Source organism: Pleurodeles waltl, chromosome 6, assembly GCF_031143425.1.
Source record: "Pleurodeles waltl isolate 20211129_DDA chromosome 6, aPleWal1.hap1.20221129, whole genome shotgun sequence".
NCBI lineage: Eukaryota > Metazoa > Chordata > Amphibia > Caudata > Salamandridae > Pleurodeles > Pleurodeles waltl.
This window is the reverse complement of record NC_090445.1, coordinates 1,188,593,621-1,188,615,747: the sequence shown is the minus strand read 5'-3', so window position 1 is coordinate 1,188,615,747 and position 22,127 is coordinate 1,188,593,621. Positions and strand designations below refer to the sequence as shown.

The 22,127-nt window shown below is 40.5% G+C and overlaps 1 protein-coding gene across 1 annotated transcript in view; it reads left to right on the top strand.

Moving 5' to 3' along the window:
• The window catches only part of TLL2 (tolloid like 2), a 1,863,287-nt gene extending 1,843,523 nt beyond the window's left edge, over positions 1-19,764 (top strand). Inside the window, exon 21 of the mRNA XM_069240439.1 lies at positions 12,318-19,764. Within this exon, the coding sequence (XP_069096540.1) occupies positions 12,318-12,452 (135 nt within the window). The 3' untranslated portion in view covers positions 12,453-19,764. The remainder of the gene's footprint in view (positions 1-12,317) is intronic.
• Positions 19,765-22,127: the final 2,363 nt, after the last annotated feature.

Sequence of the window (22,127 nt, the reverse complement as noted above, 5' to 3'; positions counted from 1 at the left end):
AGAGCAAGAATGGATCAATGCCATTGAGGCATGCAAACAAAAGAACAGCCGCCCCCCCTTGGTCTATCATTAACTTACTGGAGCATGGGGTGGCTGGATTCCTAAGCAACACTGTACCAGAAGCAAAGTGGGTTAAGTACATCTCCAAGCTATACAACTGTCAGGAAGTGGTAGAATGCAACTCAAGCTTAAATGACAAGCCAAATCACCTACCCTTCAAAGTACAAAAGATCAAAGGTCACCTTAGGCACTGCAGAGCCAAACAGGCCCCCTCCCCAAATTACCTCCCCATGGGCATCCTAAAACACGATCTGGAATTTTGGCCCAACCAATTTACTAATCTGTTCACCTCTTGCATCACAGAAAATAAAATCCCTGACTCCTGGAGAGGGTCGATTCTCCACCCAATTAACAAGAAAGGCCCCTATGGGAACCCTGACAGCTATCACTTGATTGCCCTCCTTGACATTGACACAAAAATATTTGTGTAGTCCCTGCCAGTGGAAATAAAAGACTGGGCTTCTAGACAGAAACTAATGCCATTGAACCAAAAAGGTTTCCGTCCCTCATCAAGTACCATCAACAACTTAGTAACACTAGCAATACTGGCGGAAATGCACAAAAAAAGAAAATGGCCTTGTGCACCTGCTTTGTGGACCTCTCCAAAGCGTTCGACTCTGTGGAACAGCACAGGTTATGGAAAAAATTAGCAGATCTCAATATTCCACCAAACGTGCTACAAGGAATACAGCTCTTTGTTGGAAAATGGGTTATTGGTAAGGGCAGGTAGGTACCTACACTTAGCAATAGGCCACTAACCTCCACTTAGGTCCAGTTAGGTCTCAGTAAATTAAACCCAGCTCAACCCTTGGTAGCTTGGCAACGATTGACAAGGCTTAACTTAGGAGACAGAGTGTAAAGCAGTCAAATATCACAAAACAGTAATTAAAAATCCAAAACCAATTTATAAAACTGGATTACATTTTTATCTTTAAAATGACACAAAACCTAATAAAATCAGATAAGGGGAACCGGAGATATGAATTTTTAAAGAATTAATGCTTTCTAGCGCATAGAAGCAACTAGCGCTCAAAGGGTTTAAAAAGGTCACACTGGAAAGGAACAAAGTCCAGAGTTCAGGCCACCCACGAGGTAACACTCTCACACTTACTTTCAGAAGTTTTTGATTCAGGAAAGTGGTCCACAGCACCAGCCAAGGGTTCAAAGGCTCTGGTGTGAGGCTTGGGGTCTTGGACTACAACTCCCACAATGCACCTCTTCAACTTATGGAGTTGTTCCAAACTTCTCCAAACTTCTGGATCTTCTTCCAGAGGTCCTTTTTGTGTCCTTGAAGTGTCCACAACTTGATCCAAGTTTCCAGAAGCTCTGAGTTGCTTCTCGGGAGTTGGGACTACAATTTCCCAGAATGCACCTGGTCAGAATCCTCAAATAACCACTGGACGCTGGCCAGCTGGGCTCTGCTTGCAGGACTTGATGCAGGGGACTCTGGCCAGCTCCTTTGTACCTGTAGCAAGCAGGGAGTCCCTTCTTGAAGCAGTAGAAGACAGGTAAAGTCCTTCCAGTGGTGAAGCCCAAGTGTGCAGCTGGTTAATTTGATACCAAACTCCTTGTATCTGTCACTTAAGGGGACTTTTAAAATTAAAATAGTCTCCCCATTCTAGCCTATTGAGGCCATTCACTACAATGAGGGAAAAACGAATTTGGCTGTTTTTACCTCACCAGGGCTTATAAAACTATTTTATATGGTCCCTGCTTATAGTTACATGGCACGCAGCCCTAGGGGAAGATAGGGCACACCTTAGGGGTGACTTATATGTAAAAATAAGGTAGTTTAAGACTTTGGAACTACTTTTAATTCCAAAGTCGAATTTGCATATAACTTTAATTTAAAAGCAGCCAGCAAGGCAGGCCTGCCTTTAAAATGACACTGGGCACCTCAGCAGTGCACCTATGGGTCCACTACCTATGCTGGGGTCCCTAAACATACATGCCCTACCATATACCAGGGGCTTATAGGTAGGTTGACTTAGCCAATTATAATTAGCCTAATTTGCATACTGATTTTACACAGATCACAGGCCCTGGGACTGGTTAGCAGTACCCAGGGCACCATCAGAGTCAGGAAAACACCAGCCAAAAGTGGAAAATGGTGGCACATTGTTAGGGGGCCTCTGCAATCAGCCCTGTTTTCTCACACAAGCTCCCCCCAGCCCACACGCCCAGGAGACTCAGCCCAACCCTGGGAGAGTCTTCCTGGCTTGTTAGGCGAGGAAGACAGTGAAGAAAACTGGCTGTCCCTTTGCAGGGCCTACTCTGCCTTATATCCTCCTGTCAGGGTCACTCCCTATGGGTAGTGAATCCATCCCAACAGTGAAAGGACCCATCTCAAACTGAAACGTCCCTCTAGGGGGGTCTGCCTCCTCTCTCTCTGCCAACTTGGGTAGTTAGGTTCCCACCTCCCCTACTCCTAACTTTGCTAGTGCAACACCCAGCGTACCCAAAGAGGTCACCCAACACTTGAGCAACCCCACCATTACCAACAGGATCAGGGGGCCTACTTTGCTTTTGGCCCTGGGGCCTGCCTCCCAGGCCAAGTACAGTGCTGCCAGGAAGGCTAGCACCCAGCAGAGGCTACTGACAGCTGTCAGTACCCAGAACCACACCCTAAGCTCTCCACTGACAGGTGGCTGAGCTGCTTTAGGGGCAACTGTGGGGTCCTGGCGCCCCTCTTGCAGTCTAGAGTGGGGGGCTAACAACTCCTGTGGCAGACACCCTCCCTCCACTCTCCCTTCTGTCAGTGCAGGGGCAACACCCTGCATCTGGACAGCTGCCTGACTACTCAGGACTTCGTTGGGGTCAGGGGAGGCCTCACCAGTGCCAACTCTGGGCTCCCCCCTACTGGGGCAGAAGGGCTTTGGCTCCCTGGAACTCTCTTTAAGAGTGGCCCACCCTTCCTTTTCTTCTTTCCTTTTATTGGGGACCCCTGTCTCCTAACTGTAGGGACTGACTCCCCAGGACTTTGGGTTGGGGGGGCACCCTGGGCGACCGCCCCATCTGGGACCAGACTCACCTCTGGGAGGTCATTGCCCAGGATACAATCTAGGGGGAGGTCAGCACTGACTACCACCCTAAACCAGTCAAGGATACCTTCCCTCTCTAGGGGCACTATGGCTAAAGGTTTGGAGGTGACCTCCCCTGTGGCTATCCTGACTTTCCTGGTCTTTCCTGGGACATACATGTCTGGGGTCACTAACCGGTCACTCACTATAGTGTGACTGGCACAGGTGTCTCTCAGGCCAGTGGTAGGGATCCCATTCACCTGAATGGGGTGAATGTGCCTACTCCCACCCTCAGGGATCACCAGCTTACCATCTGGTCCTGTCTCCCTGCCCAATGCTAGGAGGACTTCATCATGTGAGGAGTCCTCCTCCATGGCTACACTGGACAGCCCAATGCTAACCACCTTCTTTAGACAGGCTGCATCTCCTCTGAAGTGACCTGTCTGCTGACAGTCAAAGCAAGCCTTACTGTCCAAGAGCTTTTTTAACCCGGGGTCTCCCTGTCTCTGCTTGTCAGAGAGGGAGTGGGATTTACTCTCCCTTTTCTTAGGGTTCTGTGGTGGGCTTACTACCTCCCTCCTTAGGTGTTTGGGGACCTGACCCCCCATTCTTGGAGTCTCCCCCCTGTGACTGGACAACCACCCTGGTTCTCAACCACTCATCAGCTGCCTCCCCCAGCTCTCTAGGGATGGTCAGCTTAGATTCCACTAGATGCTGGCGTAACCTTTCTTGGATACAATTGGTGAAGATGTGCTCTCTCATGATCAGATTGTATAACCCTCATAAGTATTTACTTTAGTACCATGAATCCAGCCCTCTACTGCCTTAAGTGAGGTGTCTACAAAGTCAACCCAAAACTGCGTATTGACCTTTTGGGTGTCCCTGAACTTCATCCTATACCGCTATGGGGTCAGACCAAACCTCTTGGTTAAGCACCGTTTCATACTAGGGTATGAACCTGCCTCTTCCCCACTTAAGGTCAGAAGCCTATCCCTCCCTGAGTTGGGGACCAACTCCCATAAAGGTGAACCCCTGTATTGAGGCCTAACCCTTCTCATTTGGAGTGCCCTCTCAAAGGTCTCCAACCACTTGTCTACATCATCCCCCATCTACATAAGCAGGAACCACCCCCTTGGGTAATCTGGGGCAAAAAAAAACACCCATGGACACCTAAGCTTCTTCTCTGTCGCTGCCACCATCTCTTTTCTCTTCCCATGCCCACTTTTTCTTTTCTAGGGCCAGCTTTTCTGCCTCCAAAGCTATAAATGCTAGCTGGGCCTCCAGCTCTCTTTCCCTGAGGGACAGGTTCTCTCCTCCTGAAGGAACCCCCTTCCCCCAGCTAGCTTTGGGTATGCCCCTAGTGACTGTGTGCAGTGAGGACCGGTCTTCCTCCTCCTCACTTAGGCTCAGATGCCCTTCCTTCCCTGAGTGGTAGGAGCTAGCATCCTCCCCTGCTTCTTCCTCCTCTGGAGCTTCCTCTGAGCCTACTTCTTGGGCCTCAGCCCATGCTGTCAGGGATTTAATCAGGACATGGTTACTGAGGTCAGTGGTTGCAGTCAACCCCCTTGCAGTACACAACCCCCTAAGCTGGACTACTGTCAGTGTGGGTAGGCTAGCCAGATCAAGCTCCATAGTTCCCTAGTTTTGTGTCAACAAAAACTTTTTGCAAAAATTGGAAACAAGAATTTAGAAAAATCACAACAATTCAATATTTTGAAATTAATCCACATTAACAATTAAAAACAATTTTTGCACTGGGACAATTTAAAGGATTTTTAATTTGTTTTACTTAAAACTGTACTGTGATACTGAACACAAGTACAGGATCCCACCACTGTGCACCACAAATGTTGGAAAATGGTTTATTGGTAAGGGCAGGTAGGTACCTACACTTAGCAATAGGCCACTAACCTCCACTTAGGTCCAGTTAGGTCTCAGTAAATTAAACCCAGCTCAACCCTTGGTAGTTTGGCAACGAGCGACAAGGCTTAACTTAGGAAACAGAGTGTAAAGCATTCAAATATCACAAAACAGTATTTAAATAAAACACATGAAACAGTTTAAAAATCCAAAACCAATTTATAATAATAGATTATATTTTTATCTTTAAAATGACACAGAAACGAATAAAATCGGATAAGGGGAACCGGAGATATGAATTTTTAAAGAATTTATGCTTTCTAGCGCATAGAAGCAACTAGCGCTCAAAGGGTTAAAAAAAGGTCACTCTGGAAAGGAACAAAGTCCAGAGTTCAGGCCACCCACGAGGTAACACTCTCACACTTACTTTCAGAAGTGTTTGATTCAGGAAAGTGGTCCACAGCACCAGCCAAGGGTTCAGAGGCTCTGGTTTGCCTCTTGGGGACTTGGACTACAACTCCCACAATGCACCTCTTCAACTTATGGAGTTGCTCCAAACTTCTCCAAACTTCTGGATCTTCTTCCAGAGGTCCTTTTTGTGTCCTTGAAGTGTCCACAACTTGATCCAAGGATCCAGAAGCTCTGAGTTGCTCCTCGGGAGTTGGGACTACAATTTCCCAGAATGCACCTGGTCAGAATCCTCAAATGACCATACGCTGGTCAGCTGGGCTCTGCTTGCAGGACTTGATGCAGGGGACTCTGGGCAGCTCCTTTGTACCTGTAGCAAACAGGGAGTCCCTTCTTGAAGCAGTAGAAGACAGGTAAAGTCCTTCCAGTGGTGAAGCCCAAGTGTGCAGCTGGTGCAGTCCTCCAGAGTGCAGTGCCCAGGTGCAGGTCAGGGGTCCAGCAGAGCAGTCCTTCTTCTCCTGTAGTTCTTCCTTGTTGTAGTCTGATAGGGATCTGAGGTGTGGGTGCAGGTCTGCCAGTTTTATCCTTGAACAACAGGGGGGTCCTGGTTCTCCAATCAGGGGCGGGTCCTTCCCCGTGATGACCACTTCCTGGGAAGTGTGGCAAAATCAATCCCAGGAGGCAACATTCCTCAAAAATCCATCATGGCTGAAAGTGATTTTTGGAGGTTACATCTGGCTGAGTCCACTCTCTGGTGTGGCTAAGAATACTAAATACACCCCTCTCCTGCCCTCTCCTAATCTAATCAAGGGGGCACCTAGTTGTCTGGGTTGGCAGGATGTGGGGGTGTTGCTGGGTTGCTCCAAATGTCCTTCCCTGCCTTTGAAGACCAGTTTGGCAGCCCTCCCCCTTCCTGCCTCACCGTCTGCTGAGGGGAGATCCCCTCCCACAGGCACATCTCTTTGTGTGAAGCCAGGCCACTTCACACCTCATCAAGGCAGCCTGGCCAATCAGAGCACAGCAGCAAAAACAATGCAGGGCTGAAGTTGGCAACTTTTCAGGTAAAGTTTAAAACTCTTTACCTGAACAAGTTATATTAAATCCCACAACTGGAAGTTGTGGGATTTATTATAACAATTAATTTGATACCAAACTCCCTGAATCTGTCACTTAAGGGGACTTTTAAAATTAAAATAAAGTCTCCCCATTCTAGCCTATTGAGGCCATTCACTACAATGAGGGTAAAAGTTGGCTGCAATGGAAGAGCCTCGACAAAAATTCTGATAGGAAGAGAAGTAAAGCAAGGCTGCGTCCTAGCCTTGATGCTTCTCAAGCTGTATCTTTTAGACCTGTGTGCACATTTGAACTCTGCCGATTCCGACCCCCCCAAATTAGGCTCCCAACTTCTAACTGCACTTCTCTATGCAGATGACATCATCCTCTTGAACCTATCAGGCACGGGACTGCGAAAACTGCTAAACAGCCTGGATCAGTATTGCAAATCCAACATGTTGCTGGTAAACCCAGAGAAAACCAAGGTAGTCATCTTCGGCAAGCGCATAGTAAAGAAAGCGGTGGCTATGTGGAAACCAGCTGTGGACAGAAGTAATAGCTACAAATATTTGGGAGTCTGGTTACAGGAAAGGTAGTCTCACCTCTTGCATTTAAACGCCCTGAAAGCCAGAGTGGCCGCATAAGTAGCAGCCTTTCAAAAACTATCCACGAATCTGCAAAGTTCCTGCCGTCCCTGATTTACGACTTAGAAAGTTATCCTGGCAAGTTTAATGATTTCCTGAACATCGCTCAGAGTAAAGTTTTCCGACTTCTCTTCCGCCTACCACACAGCTCCTCAACAGCGCAAATCATACTGGAACTTGGGCTAGAAGACCAAGCCCTGGTACAGAACAGAGCCAACTTTAAATATGCCTCCCTATTAGGACAAGTTCCACAAAACACACTAAAAGCACTAATCAGGGAGAAATCAGGCCTGAACTTGCAAGTCGACTCAAATTCTTGGTCTGACAAAGTCACCGTAGCAATCAAGCAACTTCAGACAGAAGAGCTGTGGCAAAAGTCCTTATCGCATAATACCTTTAAGAAGCTAATAAATAAGCAAATCAAACAGCTATTGTGGAGCAAGGACAAAGGCAAACTCAGGTCACGTTCCCACTCATAGATGATATAAACACCTATAAGGCACCAACAGCACAGGCATACATGGGAGAAACACTAAACCAATTCCTGAAAGTAATGGTGCTGCATGCCAGACTGGGTATCCTCCCCTCACTGGACATGGTTCCTAAATGGCTCAACCCCTCACAAACCAGGAAATGCATGCTATGTGCACATCATCAGGAAGATTTTCTACACCTTCTATGCATATGCCCTGCACTGGCACCCTGGCGCGAACTGTACCTCAAAAACATGTTCAGCGCAAACAGCATTCGATCATGCCAACAAGCCATCCTATTTTTCCTCAAAGGACTGACACCTCAGTACATGGCATGTATAGCAAAATTCACATTAAAAGCAGAACTCCTGTTAAAACATGCGCCAACAATCGCTGAAAGCTGAGGAAGATATTCAGCCCATGACTAAGCAATCTTCCTTTATTTACTCTGTCGCTCAGCCCAGACGCAGAACATTACGGACAGCACGGATGGCGATCATAACCCTTGACAAAACAAGCATCCTTTTAAGTAGGCACCCTGTAACTGGGCGAGGGACTGTTGTTTTCACTCACTGTAATCTAGAAATCCTGCGTGGTTTCGGGCCTACTAATTGCATCATTGATGTATATTTCTGACGGCAATGATTTTTATCAATTATGCAGCAAAGGTATATCTATCTTAAAAAATCATTGATAGTGATACCCTAAAGTAGTTCATTTATTATACCTTTTAAAATCAATGTTGCTGTATAGCAGTAGAATCCAATATGTGCTAAAAAAAACCACTTTCAATTAACACTGTGATTTTACAAATATTTTGCATTAATACAACATGTACATCAAATTTGAATCAGTGAATAGACCATGATTCATTAGGAGTTTAATGATAATATTCAAATGCATACAGGTTTCTCCAATTCTTCCTTACATTCTTCCTAGTGGCCATAGTGAGTAGGCTATGAACTCTATGCATTTCGATGATCATGATAGGAGTATAACTTCAAGCTTTTTATGATGGTTATGGGAGTAAATGTTGTCAGGATTCTGAAAATATTGAGAATTAGCCACCTTAGCATTAACATCTTCTGAACGGAGCTTCGATTTTACAGTGGCATTTTTATTATAGGAACAAACGTTTGCACTTCACGTCATGTAATAGCTCTGATGATAAGTGCTGTTTTTGATATTTTTGATATTTGAACAATGAATAATATTCAGAAATTATATTTTTTAAATTTCAATGCTGCCGCAATTGTTCTGTTCTTATATATTGTAATGATTTTTATTAATCAATCAATAAAGCTATTGTAATGTATTGTATTGTATTGTACTGTATTGTACATAAGGATTTGATTGATTCACCTCTCAGGCAGATTGTTCCGAACATCAATTCCATCACTTAATCTCTCTCTAAATATATTGGCTTCTTTCTAAAGCTCACTGTGATTCACTTACTGTCCTAGTACAAATAGTCCTATAATTATATGCAAAGAGGAAATAATTGAATACAATGCAAGACAAATGTTTTTAGTTGCACAGTGTGGAACCACTATATAAAAATGTCCCCCACATATAAGTCATACATATTATCATGAGGATTCTAAGAAAATACAATTACATATACTTTTGGCAGTAGACATTTTGAAGGAACGTCTAGAAATGGACCTATATAACAACTTCTTTGACTTTCATAATGAGATATAACTACAGATTGGAAGTACATATATGGGGGCAACATGTGTCCCAAATGTAGCTAACCCTTAGATAGTAGACTTTGAAGACCAAAATATATACAAACAATTTGCACAATTCCATGAAAATGTAGTGTGTTGGTCAAGCTGGGTGAAATTGTACTTCATCTGAGAGGGAGACAATTAAACTTTGGATACTTATATCAAATGGTGGAAAGGTTTTGATACTATCATCAGATTCATGATTACGAAATCACAAGAGCATGTTCCTTTTTTATTTGAGAAAAAGAAGATGATCACGCTCCTATATTACATCAGGAGCCTTCTTAGTAAGCAAAAGGACAATCTGCCTTTTGGTTAGTTTTGTATGGCTGAAAAGAACCATACTTTTGGTGCTATATTTTATAATCCATGCTAAGAAAATTGCAAAATTGCCTAGATAGGGGTTACTCAAACAAATTGATTAGAGGGAGTTGCAAATGGGCAGGAGTTTATGTCAGGCAGTCTGTTTTTACACAGTGGAAAGGAAAGGAAAAACACGATAAACCCATCATTGTCACCACTTAGTATTCAAATATTAATCAAATTTAAAATGTAATCAATGCTAAGCACATTCTCAACACAACAGAATGGCAACAAATGTAAAAACCTCTCCATGCTCTTTGGAGGAATAAGAACATGTTAGATGATTTGCTGGGGTACATATTCATTTGACTGATTGGAAAGACACACTGAATAGACTCTGGGCTCTCCCTTTACATACAGGGCACCAGGATTTGTGGTAAATGCAGTTTATGTAAAACACTTTTAAATATGAATGGTGTTGATCACACTATATAACCTTTACAGAACTGTAGAACTACTGATATAATATATGTAATTAGCTGACCTTGATGAGCAAGACTGAGGGGGGCTTTCAAGATTCAAATTTATACAGTTGCTTGTGGTATAAGCCTAAAAAACTAGAGATTGCAGGCCACTGGGAGATCGAGACAAGGTTACAAGACACACAAGCTACATAGAGGACTCTATATGACATTGATTATCGAGGGATACCCAGGAGAATGGGTTGAAGCCCCTTTCTTCGATCTGGGGAGTTAGGATGCCTAAAGCACAATTGAAATTCAAGCTTCAATATAAAGGTATCAGACTGGCAAATTTGAAAATAAATAATTTTTTCATGCGTTATCAGACTTTTTGAACCCCCCAAAAGATTGCATGGTTCACCAAAAAACTGGCCCCCGGGTGTAGAAGATGTAGCTGTGTTGAGGAAGATGATGAACATATGTTCTTCTCTTGTGTCTCACTCTTGAATTTGTGGGACAATGTGAGCAAGGCCATGGAGGGAATTTTTGAAAGCTTTATAACGGTTAACCCTATATTGGTTCTATTTGGGGTCAATATTTTAACTTACACCTCCCTGGATCCTACTCATTGAGCTCTTTTGCTTTATCTGCTGCTCCTTGTCAGAATGGCAATATGTAAACATTTGCTTTATACTCTGCCTTCCTCAATGGATCCATGATTAAAAGCTGTCCAGCAGACTTGCAAACTGGATATTGTAACTGAATATAAAAGAGCTGAAGCTATCTGAGTTAGCTTTTTGAGATGGGAAAGAAAAACAGATTTGTAAAGCGCAAGTAGCCCTATGATTACACGTAGGGGGCCAATATGTCTTGGGTCTTTGTAGCACGTCTTTTTGGTCAGGGCAATCACTGGCACTAGGAGTGCGGTTGGCTTTTCGAATGTGGCTGTGCTGGATGTAAGTGTTTGCTCAGTTTTATGAGGACAAAAAAAACATTATCGGGCTTGGTGGCTAGGTAGGTGAGATAGAACAACAAGTGTAACATAGCATTATAGAACATAGATCAGCAAATATACAGACTAACGGACTCATATGCAAAGTTTGTTAATGGTTGCACACCCTTAGATTAGTTTAATCTGAGGGATTGCGACTGTTAAAACATTTAATCAGTCTACCAAACCCATTTACGAATTCGGGAAAGGTTTTCTCCATTGTTAAATTGCTGTTGGAAACATTAAGAAATTGGTACTTGGAGGGGCAAGTAAAGGGGGTCGTTTCCAAAAACGGATTCTTTAGTTATGTATTAATGTTTTGCGACCAAAATCCGGTCGCAAAACATTCATATTTTACCACCTCCTCAAAGGAGGGGGTTAGCCATTTGCAAACAGGAATTGTCCACAAGGGCCCTTTGTCAATGTTGACAAAAATATTACTTGGGACCACTGCTTATTCCTAAAAAAATGTTAGTAAAATATTTAATTTTATTTTTAATACATCCCGTTTTCCATTTAGGAAAACGGAGTGCATTGAAGACAAGAGATTGCTTTATTTAAATGGAGACCACCGTGCCTGTAACTGTACCAAATATAGTTGGTCACAATTTGCAACCTACCTCATTCGTATTACTGAGGAGTTGATTTGCAACCCAGTACTATTCCGTTTTTTGAGAACTAACTTTATTACATAGGTTGGTTCGCAAATTACCAAAGGATTCAGTAGACTTCTGTGTGCAGTTTGCAACACTTTTTGCCAGTTCCATTGTAATTCATTCCAAACAAGAAATCACAAATTGCAAAGTAGTATTTGTCACATTATATGATTTCGTATTATAAATATTGGTATATGAGGCCCTAAGAGAATTACTGCGGCCTTAGCTGAAACCTTTTTTGTGGAAAAAGGTGGCCATGGACCAAATGATTTGAACTGGGTCCATGAAAACATCCAGCAACAGATTAGTAAATGTACAGAAATTGATTCGAATGAAAGACCGGATTGGTTAGCCACAACGTGCCATTGCTAATCTATTAATATACACGTTTAGTTGCTGGGTAAATTTCTCTGTTTATTTGATGGCTTGCTGTTGAGATCTGTATGTGAATCTGCAGGTCACAGGTTCGAATTCTCGCAATGTCACTCAAACTTTATCATTCCAAGGTCAGTAAAATGACACCCAATTTCCATTGAGCCATAATAAAAACAGGTCTTTGTGAAGCTCTGTATTGCAGGTGTGAGCAAAATACATCTCATAAGTTTATTCATATTAATTTCTCTGCCTCACTGATGATGCTTCTTTCCTTTTACAGCCTCCAGAGGAAATCTACTCAGCTGGGGATTCTGTCATGATCCGTTTTCATTCTGATGACACAATTAACAAGAAGGGCTTCCATGCGGAGTACACAAGTACCAAATTTCAAGATGCCCTTCACTTGCCCAAATAGCTTGGCTTCAACTTTGAGACTTCCACACCCTGGCCAGCGATAGGTTCCAGAATACAATAAGGATGTTGAGGCTGGTGTAAAACAGTACTTTGTCGTTGAAGACTGACTCAAGTCTGTTTGAAGTACATACATTGCAATGCACTCTGGCCGCAGGGCACTCCTACTGATATACTAAGGACCAAAACGTGAGGGTCATCTCCATGTTATTGTCTTAGAGCTGTTAGCTGTTCTAGCACTTAAGCTAGTTATAGTTGTCACAACATGTAACTCTCAGGCACCCAGAAAATGACCACTGGCAATTATGATGGTTGAAGCCCTAAAGGTTGAAGGTACGCTGCACAGTCATATAAATGTCCGCGTTAAAGCATTAAAAAAACTCCAGCAAAATACAAGTGTTCCAGACACAATGCTCAGTAAGCTGGAAAGCTTTTCAGCCTGTGACCAGCAGGGATTTTTTATATAATTTTCAGCTTTACCTATGTTCATGTGTAAAAGTGTGTTTTCTGTTTTGTGTTCATATTCAAACCTTTTAAATTGGTTCTTGGAAATTTCCACTGGAATTTTGAAGTACAGTGTCAGTGAACTGGCCCGGCTTTCTTCCATTTTGGCTGGCTAGCACTTCAGTTTTAAAAGTAATATCTGAATTAATTTCATGCATGTGTGTAAGATACCTTTGTCTCTGACTTCATGATAATATTTGGAAATAGATTTTCATGTGTTTTCCGAAATACTCCTTTATATCTTTGAAATACTTTGCATAGAAAGGCCTTGGTTGAACATCCACAAAACAAGGAAAGTAAATCAGGTTCTTTTTAATGTCAATGAAACGTACCTCAAGATTGATGGAATGATACTGAGAAAGTGCTCACATACCTCATAGTAAGTAACTTACACATCTGTTATTTCCATTAGGAGTGAGCGATAGAAAATGTTTCAAGATTTATTTCACCTGGCTGTATTCTACAGCTATTGTTTTGGTTCCAAGTACTGTGAAAAATGTATGACATGGTAGTTAATAATTATGTGGAGTGCAAACCTCAAATGAAAGTGCTTTTAATCAATTTCTGCAGAGTATAACACTTAGGCCCATATTTATACTTTTTTTGCGCCCCATTTGCGTCCAAAAAATGTCATTGTATTTTGTAAGTTTGCGCCACTTTTGCATAAAAAAATGACGCAAATGCGATGCAAAAAAAGTATGAATATGGGCCTTAGTGTCTGTGTGTCTCAGTTACATTTATGCAGATTAGCTTGGTGCCTTTCAACATTATTTATGCATCTAGACCTGCATTTGAAAAGTTTGTAAATTTCAACCAAAAATGTGTTCTACTCAATAGGTCAGCGAAACCAGTAGGGTTGATTTCATTAGCCAACATGTCTTGAAGAGATATTTACACTAAAATCAAAGTTAATGGAAGTTCAACAAACTCTAGAATTCAGATCGTCATGTAAGAAGAGAATTGTGGTGATATCGATATCTGGAAAATTCAGTCAAGTTCTATCTTATAATTTCTCATGCTAGCCAACAATTCTTTTTGCTTTAGCATCTAATGGCATAACTTACAATTGTGTCCAAGGCTTAGAGATAGTCAAAACCAGGGACCTGCATTTCTAGGATATTCGGTCGCTTGGTATCTTACCTTTCATAACACTCATGACTTCGTCAAGACTGTCTGCATTAGCGTCTGTCATACTATCCCTACATTTATCTCATGTATCACTCTTTTGCATTCTTCTTTATAAGTAGGAAGGACAGGACCACAAGGAATATATTGAGTACCAAATTTAAATCTTGTCCATTTGTAAATATTGCATATTCAGCCCTCTTATGTCAGAGAGGAACCTCTTCATTTCAACATCACGTACGCAGCATAGAATATGATCAGCTTGATCTGGAACATCAATAATGTTCGGTGAATGTGCATGGATACATATTCCTTACGCTTACATAAATTACAGTTTTTGTGCTCTGTATTGGCTGCATTTTTACACATTTACTCATTTTATATATTTCATAAAACAATGTATTAAGATTTTCATCTTTAAAAACAAAATGAATTTATACACTGGAAGACAGAAAGTCCACTGTCCATTGTTACACAACATGAGGTAAATGGTGTGTGCAATACATAACATGTTTATTTTGTCTTTTGTTGGGTTAGCAAGTTCTATTTTTGCAGTAATGTCCCCAAACATTGTGGCAAGTACACACTATGCAGTTGCCTATGTTAATCAAATAACATTTTAAAACAGTTACCTCTCTGCATTTTAAATATGGTCATTATAAATGGCACTGCAATGTTGTTTTCTAATGGCAAGTCAATGCGACAGGCTTGTTTCATCTTTTTTCAAATAATTGAAAGAGTTTTAGGTTTAACACTTTATATTCCTTCTTGTTTGAAGTCAGGGTGCAGAAAAACAAATTTCCAAACTATTTATTGACTCTCAGTGGCTGATCATATTTTGAGGAAGCAAAAAGCATAAGGTTGTTGATTCGCTATGTCCATTTATAACATTCTACTTCATTCTTAAGAAAGATTTCTAGAGTAGCCTGTCACAAAGCCCATCAAGCTGCTCTAAGAGCTAGCTGTGATGAATGCACAGTAGGATGGATCGTTTGGTTCGTCCATATGTTCTGGCTGCTTCCTCCACTTGTGAAATCAACCTATCTATTGGAAACGATTTAGCTAATGGTGTGGACACATCCTGTCTGGTCCATTCTCGGACAGTTTATTTTCCAAATTATTGAGTACTGCAGAGAAACTATTGCCATTGTTGTAGCATATGAAAACACGCTATGAATCTTGAAAATTATTGTTTGATGACAGTAACATTTTATGCTTTGCATCACTTCCCAAAGTTGGCCTGCAATATCTGACGATGTTAGTTTTGTTTGAAAACGGCAATGCAAATTTCTTTTATCCTGTTAATAATGTTGTGTGTTTTTAAACTAGTGATTTTAGGTGATTCAAAAAAGTGAAGTTTGGGATTTTCTTAACTTGTTTTTATCACTTATAACTAAACTTTTAGAATTGTAGAATATTGATGAAAAATCGGTAGTAATAGTAAATAGGATAATTTGCAGACCAATTAAATCTATTCCCATTGTAAATAATGTTCAAGCAGCTTATTGAACTGTTAAACAATGCCAGCGCTTTATGGGCAGTTAAATTCTGTTCTCTGACAGTGATTAAGTGTGGTAGTCAATATACTGGTGCAAATCCTTAATGATAGAATAGCAGATATTGCATGGACGTTTTAACAACATACTTTTATTTGTTCAGAATGAAGTCTTATGGGAAGAGCAGGCTTGCCTTTAATTTTTCCAAAGTTTTAACTTACAGATGCTCTGAAACATTGTGACATTATTAGGGGTGCGTGGCTAATCTTTTAAATGCACTGATTTGAATTTGAATAAGTGCTAAGACTTATTTACCCAAAAGTAAAATATGGTTCACCTTTATGTTTTAATTTCTTACTTTTCTGGGACTTCGTTGGATTTAGTTTTGTAATTCATCCACCCAATGTTCAAACTCATTCACTTTCCTTAATAAAAAGTCTTCATTGATCCTTATTGGCAGTGAGAGCTGTCCTTACTGACATTGATTCTTACTTAAAGCAGGTTTATGGTGTCTGGAAAATATGATTTTGGAACATTTTAACTCTAGGAGGTGGGACGAGGTGCTATTGTAACAAAAGTGCCATTTCTCATCTCTATTTATCACCTGGCTTTACCAATGTAGTCTTAGCCTGTGAAGAAACACTGTTACCAGAGCTGGATGTTTAATTCCTGGCAAGCATACCATATCCTTGCATTTGATATGCAAGGATAGCTGTAAGTATAATGCCTTAGCCAAACTTTGCTAATACTGTAGGCTTGTTCATCAAGCCATTCTCAGAAGCAACAAAATATTTGGACCGTATTGAAGTGGAATGAAAGTGGAGACTTGCTGTCCTTTCCACATGAATGGTCTCAATAAAGCTACTTTAATCAAGTCAGTTGTTTTAGCATGGATCATGCCAACACTCACACCCCATTAGATGATGGCCTTGATCAAGATTTCGACTTTGTGCAAAATAATACATCTTACATTCGATGGATGACCTCTTCAGTTCTGTACTGCTTCAGAACATTGTTAGAGTTAAATTGCTGCCTGGATCCTGTAAATTGTGTTTACATTCTTCGCATCTTTTAGGGAAACGTACAAATTGTGGAGTCTTTTTTTAATACTAAAACATTTTAGCATCCTTGCTACCAGTTAAACCCAGAAACATGATTTGCCAGTAGGAGGCTTTCCAATGTATCCACGTACCCAGTGACTGCTATCAGCTGGAATTAAAAGGTGATTTCTAAACACTTTGATTCATGAGTGCCCCTCTGCCATTTTTCCATGATTGTTTTTTGTGAGAGCAGAGCATCACTGATCTATAAAACTGATATATCAACCTTGCCCTTATCACAATATACAATACTTAACTTGAGCTGCTTTGTTAAAAAAGACAGGCAAATGAATAGGAGTAGTTGGAATTCTCTGACAGATTGATGTATTTTAACTGTGAACACCACAAGAGATTGTAATCATAAAACTCTCAATGTAGCCTTTCATTGCCCTATACATTATATATTGAAGACGTCACACAAGGAAAACTTTGTAATGCCATCCCAACTTATCACATGTGAACACTCACACTTGCACGCTTTTGGTTACTATGGTGCTGTCTTGTGAGAAAGCTAGGTCTTTCTAGGGCTGTCTGTCTTCTTCTCTGTTGCTTCTTCCAAAAATATGTCTTCCCTTACTGTAACTTTTTTTGTTATTTTGAAACTTAACTTCTAGCCATGTTAGTGTCATAACTGCACCCTACCCTTCTTACTAAGTCAAATTCACTACATCACCATTATGAAATGTGCAACAACACTGCTTGCTTTGGACGTTTTTAAGTGCATATATCTTTTTATGGCTATGCCAGTATGTGAGCAATTGGGGAGCCATAACATGGATCTAGTGAATAAAACAACTTTTCCTTGCTATCAACAATCCTGAATTCTTTCACCTCCATTAGTCAAAAGTAGGAAGATTAATATCTGTAACTCTACTGTGCCCGTAGAAACTTTAACTCTTCACTTAAAACCTTGTACACAGTATGCACATTCTCAGCACACATGTTCATATAGTCAGGAGTCATATAGTCTAGTAGTCACAGTTAAAACAAAGTAACTTGCAAAGTCTACATATCACAGTTTGCCTCAGATTATTTTCGTTTTTGGTGTTTTTAGGTTGTAGGCTTTAGAGTTTAAACAAATCACATCAGGTGTATGTTTTGTTTGAGAAAGAATTGCTATGTTTTTGCATCCCTTATTCATTTTTTGCTTTTTTTAACCTCTACATGATCTTTAACAGACAAGGTATTGCATTAATAGCTCTGCACAATCTGAATCAAAACAAACCTTTTCAAGTTTTTAAGAGTGGAAACATACATTATAGTTATAGTATAATTGAAAACCTAATAATCTAGTTGCCACTGTGGGAGAAGCTGGCTTTAGTCCAAATTTGCTTTTGATTATTAAAGGCTCCCACACTTTGTATTTCCATGTATTATGTTCATTGTAATCCAACATAATGTACTTTGATCTGGCTAACCAAGATGTCAAACTCAAATGTTGTGTCCAGATCAATCTCCTTCCTCTTCTCAATCTCGTCTCATCCCCATGGAATTATATGGTGGGCGTGGTTTAATATACTGAGCTTATTTCCGCATTATGCTCTTGGAGGGATTGTTTCATTCTTTATTGCAGCTCTGTTAAAGATGCATTAAAAATGTAATTTTCTTTAAAAATAGAACTCCAAGAATATGTCTGCTTTTCTACAAACTTCGCTTTGTCTTGCACCAGCATTGTGTTTGAGTTTTTACATCAACAAGCTCTGTCAAATAGATACATAAGCACATCTATACCGTGAATGTCTTTAGCTGTAAAGTACCATGGATTTAAGATCCACCACAGCTTGCTGTAAATTCTTAGGTCTAATAAAAAGGTATATTTATAATACCAAATGGATTCCGTGGTTTACGTTTTTGTATGTTTTTCTTCCCTGAAATTTAGACTATGAGACAGCAGACTTTACGTGTATTCGACTAAACATTATATTCTGATAAAACGTATATGAAAGACAATTGCACATCCCTGTGGGGGCTGCATGATCATTGTATTTTTTTAGAAGATTTGCATGCTTTTCATATGATAGACTTAACTTCCCAGTATAGCCAAATAAAATCTGAGATATGACATTGTTAAAGTAGAAATCATTCATGGGTTATTATGTTCTGTAAGAATATTAAAGCAATTTGTGTTTTTACTCTGCATGTACGTAGCAAAGGTTCGACATAATTAATGAGAAAAGTTACCTATTCGTATGCTTGTATTATTGTCATTGTTTCTCAGGACAGGGAAGTGTGAACTCATCCTTGGCAGTGTTTATCAAGTATTTGTTTCTTTAACATGTTTGGCTTCACTAATCATATGTTCAGGTTAAATATTGTACTTATGTTCATTGTATACACTTCGTCAGAAATGTAACATGATTTCTTGTGACCTCCGTTTAGAGTTGGTGCAGTACATGAGTGATATGTGTATTGTACCCATGAGAGACTTCGACCCTGATACATACCACATAGAGTGTATTACGTTTAGAGAAAAATAAGAAATGTCTGCAGATAGATGGCACCCAGTCCTCTGTTAGAATTCTGCAAAATATCCTATATGACGGTCACTTCCCCATGTTTAACCAAATGTTTTCACATGTATGCTTATTTTAAAGCTCTAAAGAACTAAACTCTTTTAGCACACCTTAAAAGGCCTTACGTCAAAGCTAGATGGTTAGTCTTTAAGTGAACTTCCGTGTATTGAAGACCAAATGTGGTGGATAGCTGTATCAATAGTACTGGAAAAAGTGTTCCTGAAATTAAAATACATTTATTTACCTAGCGCCACAGGCCAGTGTTTTGGTTTCTTATTGGCCAAGTCTGAGTGTGATTCTTTTTTCTGTATTTGTGTTGATTTTACATAACTGTTTTTTTGCTCTTATTGTGATGTGACATTTTTTGGAAAATATGTTGATGTGTCCTCTTTTGCTAATTGAGAAAAGTTCATACATCAATAAATCCAGATTCACTCATGCATTATCAGTAAAGTTTACTTTAGGGTAGGAAACCTGAGATTTGTTTGGTCGCATTCATATGGTAACATATGTACATATTCCTATATTACTTCCATTCTAATCTGCTGTTATCCAATAAAGCTACCTCTTACACATAATTTCCTACTACGTGTTTTCTTTCTATGAATGTCTAAACCTTAGATAAGCCTCTGTTTATAAGACTGCCTAACCACTGTTGCCAGTTTATAAACCCGCCAACACATAATCCCAACTCACAGAGCAACAGTTGTGGCCTCAGGCTCCACCAATGTTGCTGTGTGGTCAAGATCCTGTATATAAAGTGCTTCTGGCTTGTCATTTATGGTGCAGTGGACTGCGAGTTATTTTGAATACTTTCCCCTATCACAGTATTTCTAACACAAAAGTGCACCCCATGCACATTACTGTATGTATGTTTTATGAACTGGTGTAAGGCACAGCAACCCTTACCCCATCATGTCCTCACATAGTTCATCCTTTGGCAGTTGTCTATCTTTTATTGTTTATTGGACACTTAGAGACATTTAGAGTTTGGCAGAGCATGAGCACCAATGTAATTTGGCGGTCTCCTACCTAGCCAAACTCACAGTTCCCCTGCTCTGTTTAGGGTCACGGGAAACACTAGCTTTAAACAGGCAGAACCTCCTGACATAAACCTTTGACCTGCTCGGAAAAGCTTCAGTGCCTTCAGCAAACCTGCTGCATTGGCATGCCTAAAGGGAGGATCTCTCAATCGGTCTGGCTTTTCTGACCTAGTGCACTGTCCTCCAAGGTCTTAAATACCATAATATTTTGTGGTTATTGAAAGTATATATATCCGTGTTTAAATCCTTAGGATTCCCTCCTGTACTTTTTCCCCAAAATAATCTGATTCATGATCTCTCATGATTATGTAAGCCTCATCCTTTGTTAATTGATAATACAAGGGAGCTCATCAATCCTCCTTTATTCCTCCTTCTGACTTTATGAAGTCCTCTCCACCTTCCATTTCATAATGTTTTTTCTAAAATCTCACTTGGCAAAAGCATTGGCTTACGGTAATAAATGTGTCATTAGGGTACTGATTTGCTTTGTCTTGCATTATCCTGCTATGGGACACAGGTGCATCTTCAGACAATGTCAGCCAAGAACACAAAGAAGTCAGGTACTCATATTCAAATGGCTGACAAACACTACAGGACATTCCTGGACCACGTGTTAAATGAAGGATATATCATGAATGATTACAAGCAGCATTCTTGCACTTTGATCAAATGTGCAAGAGTTTCTCACAATTTCAAGGACCCAGATGATGCAGAGAAATGCATTACATTTTCATACTCCCATTCTACACATAAAAGGACCATGACCTCTTACAGTGCACAGGTCCCACCAGTTTTCTGGCATTCATCAAGGCCTTCCAGGTGGTGGCTGCCTAACAATGGAGACTCGGTATCCTTTACACAGTTCAGTAGCTCTAAGAATAATTGCTACAAATAAAAGGGCATATTGAATCGTCCTTTTCATCTGGTTTGGAATGTGGAGATTAGTTAGTTGTCACCAGGTAAAGATGATGATGATGATGATGTTGCTGAAGCATTCACGTATTACTGAATACTTTAAGATTCACCATCTCAAGAACCATTTTCTCACGCATGCATCCAAATGGAAAATCCAAGTTATTGTGATTTACAAATCACTGAGTTCCTTTTTTCAAAGATTTCACGTCTTGCAACATGAGATAACTTTTATTATCTCACACTCAATATAACACCTGTTGTCAGGATTCTGCCAACCTGAATTCAGGTAGCACTTGTGAGGGTCCTGTGGGATCCTGTCTTCCGCTCTGTTGGCTAAAGAATGCTATACAACACTTTCCACATCTTGCTTCGTTTTTCATAATCTACCTCATTTTCACACAAGCACACTGATAAACTTAGTTTTTATAAAGCTTTCCTTTATCCCACTGTGCCCTGCACTCATGCCTTGGTGGTGGTGCCTAGTTTTTCCATTGTATCCGACCCCCATAAACTCTCACTCGCATGTGCACACTTTGCTCACAGTCCTCCATCTTTGCTCCTGTCATCACAGTGTATTGTATTTCCCAATTTCTTTTGAGAAATTCTTGTTCCTGCAGTCCTTGTAACTTGCCAGAGATCCCTCCAGTTGTATTTTCAAGAACGACTTAAACAGCCTGAAAAGTAATGTGCAACCATTAACAATAATTTTGAACACCCAGAGCTCAGGAGGTGCGCAAAGACTTGTCAACAGTAATTCAATGCTACAAGAAACTGTGCCAAGCAGATGGGCTAGGTCCTCGGACTTGTCTTGCCCAGGATCACCAACTTTTGTAACTTACCGCCCATAGTAGTTAGCCCCTCCCACAGCATCTGAGGGGCAGATAAAAGTGTTAAGTTGGAACATTGTAGACCTAAACCAAATAATAGAGGACACTTAAAGGGAATATTTATACTCTGTTTGCTCTGAAATAGCGTAATTTTTT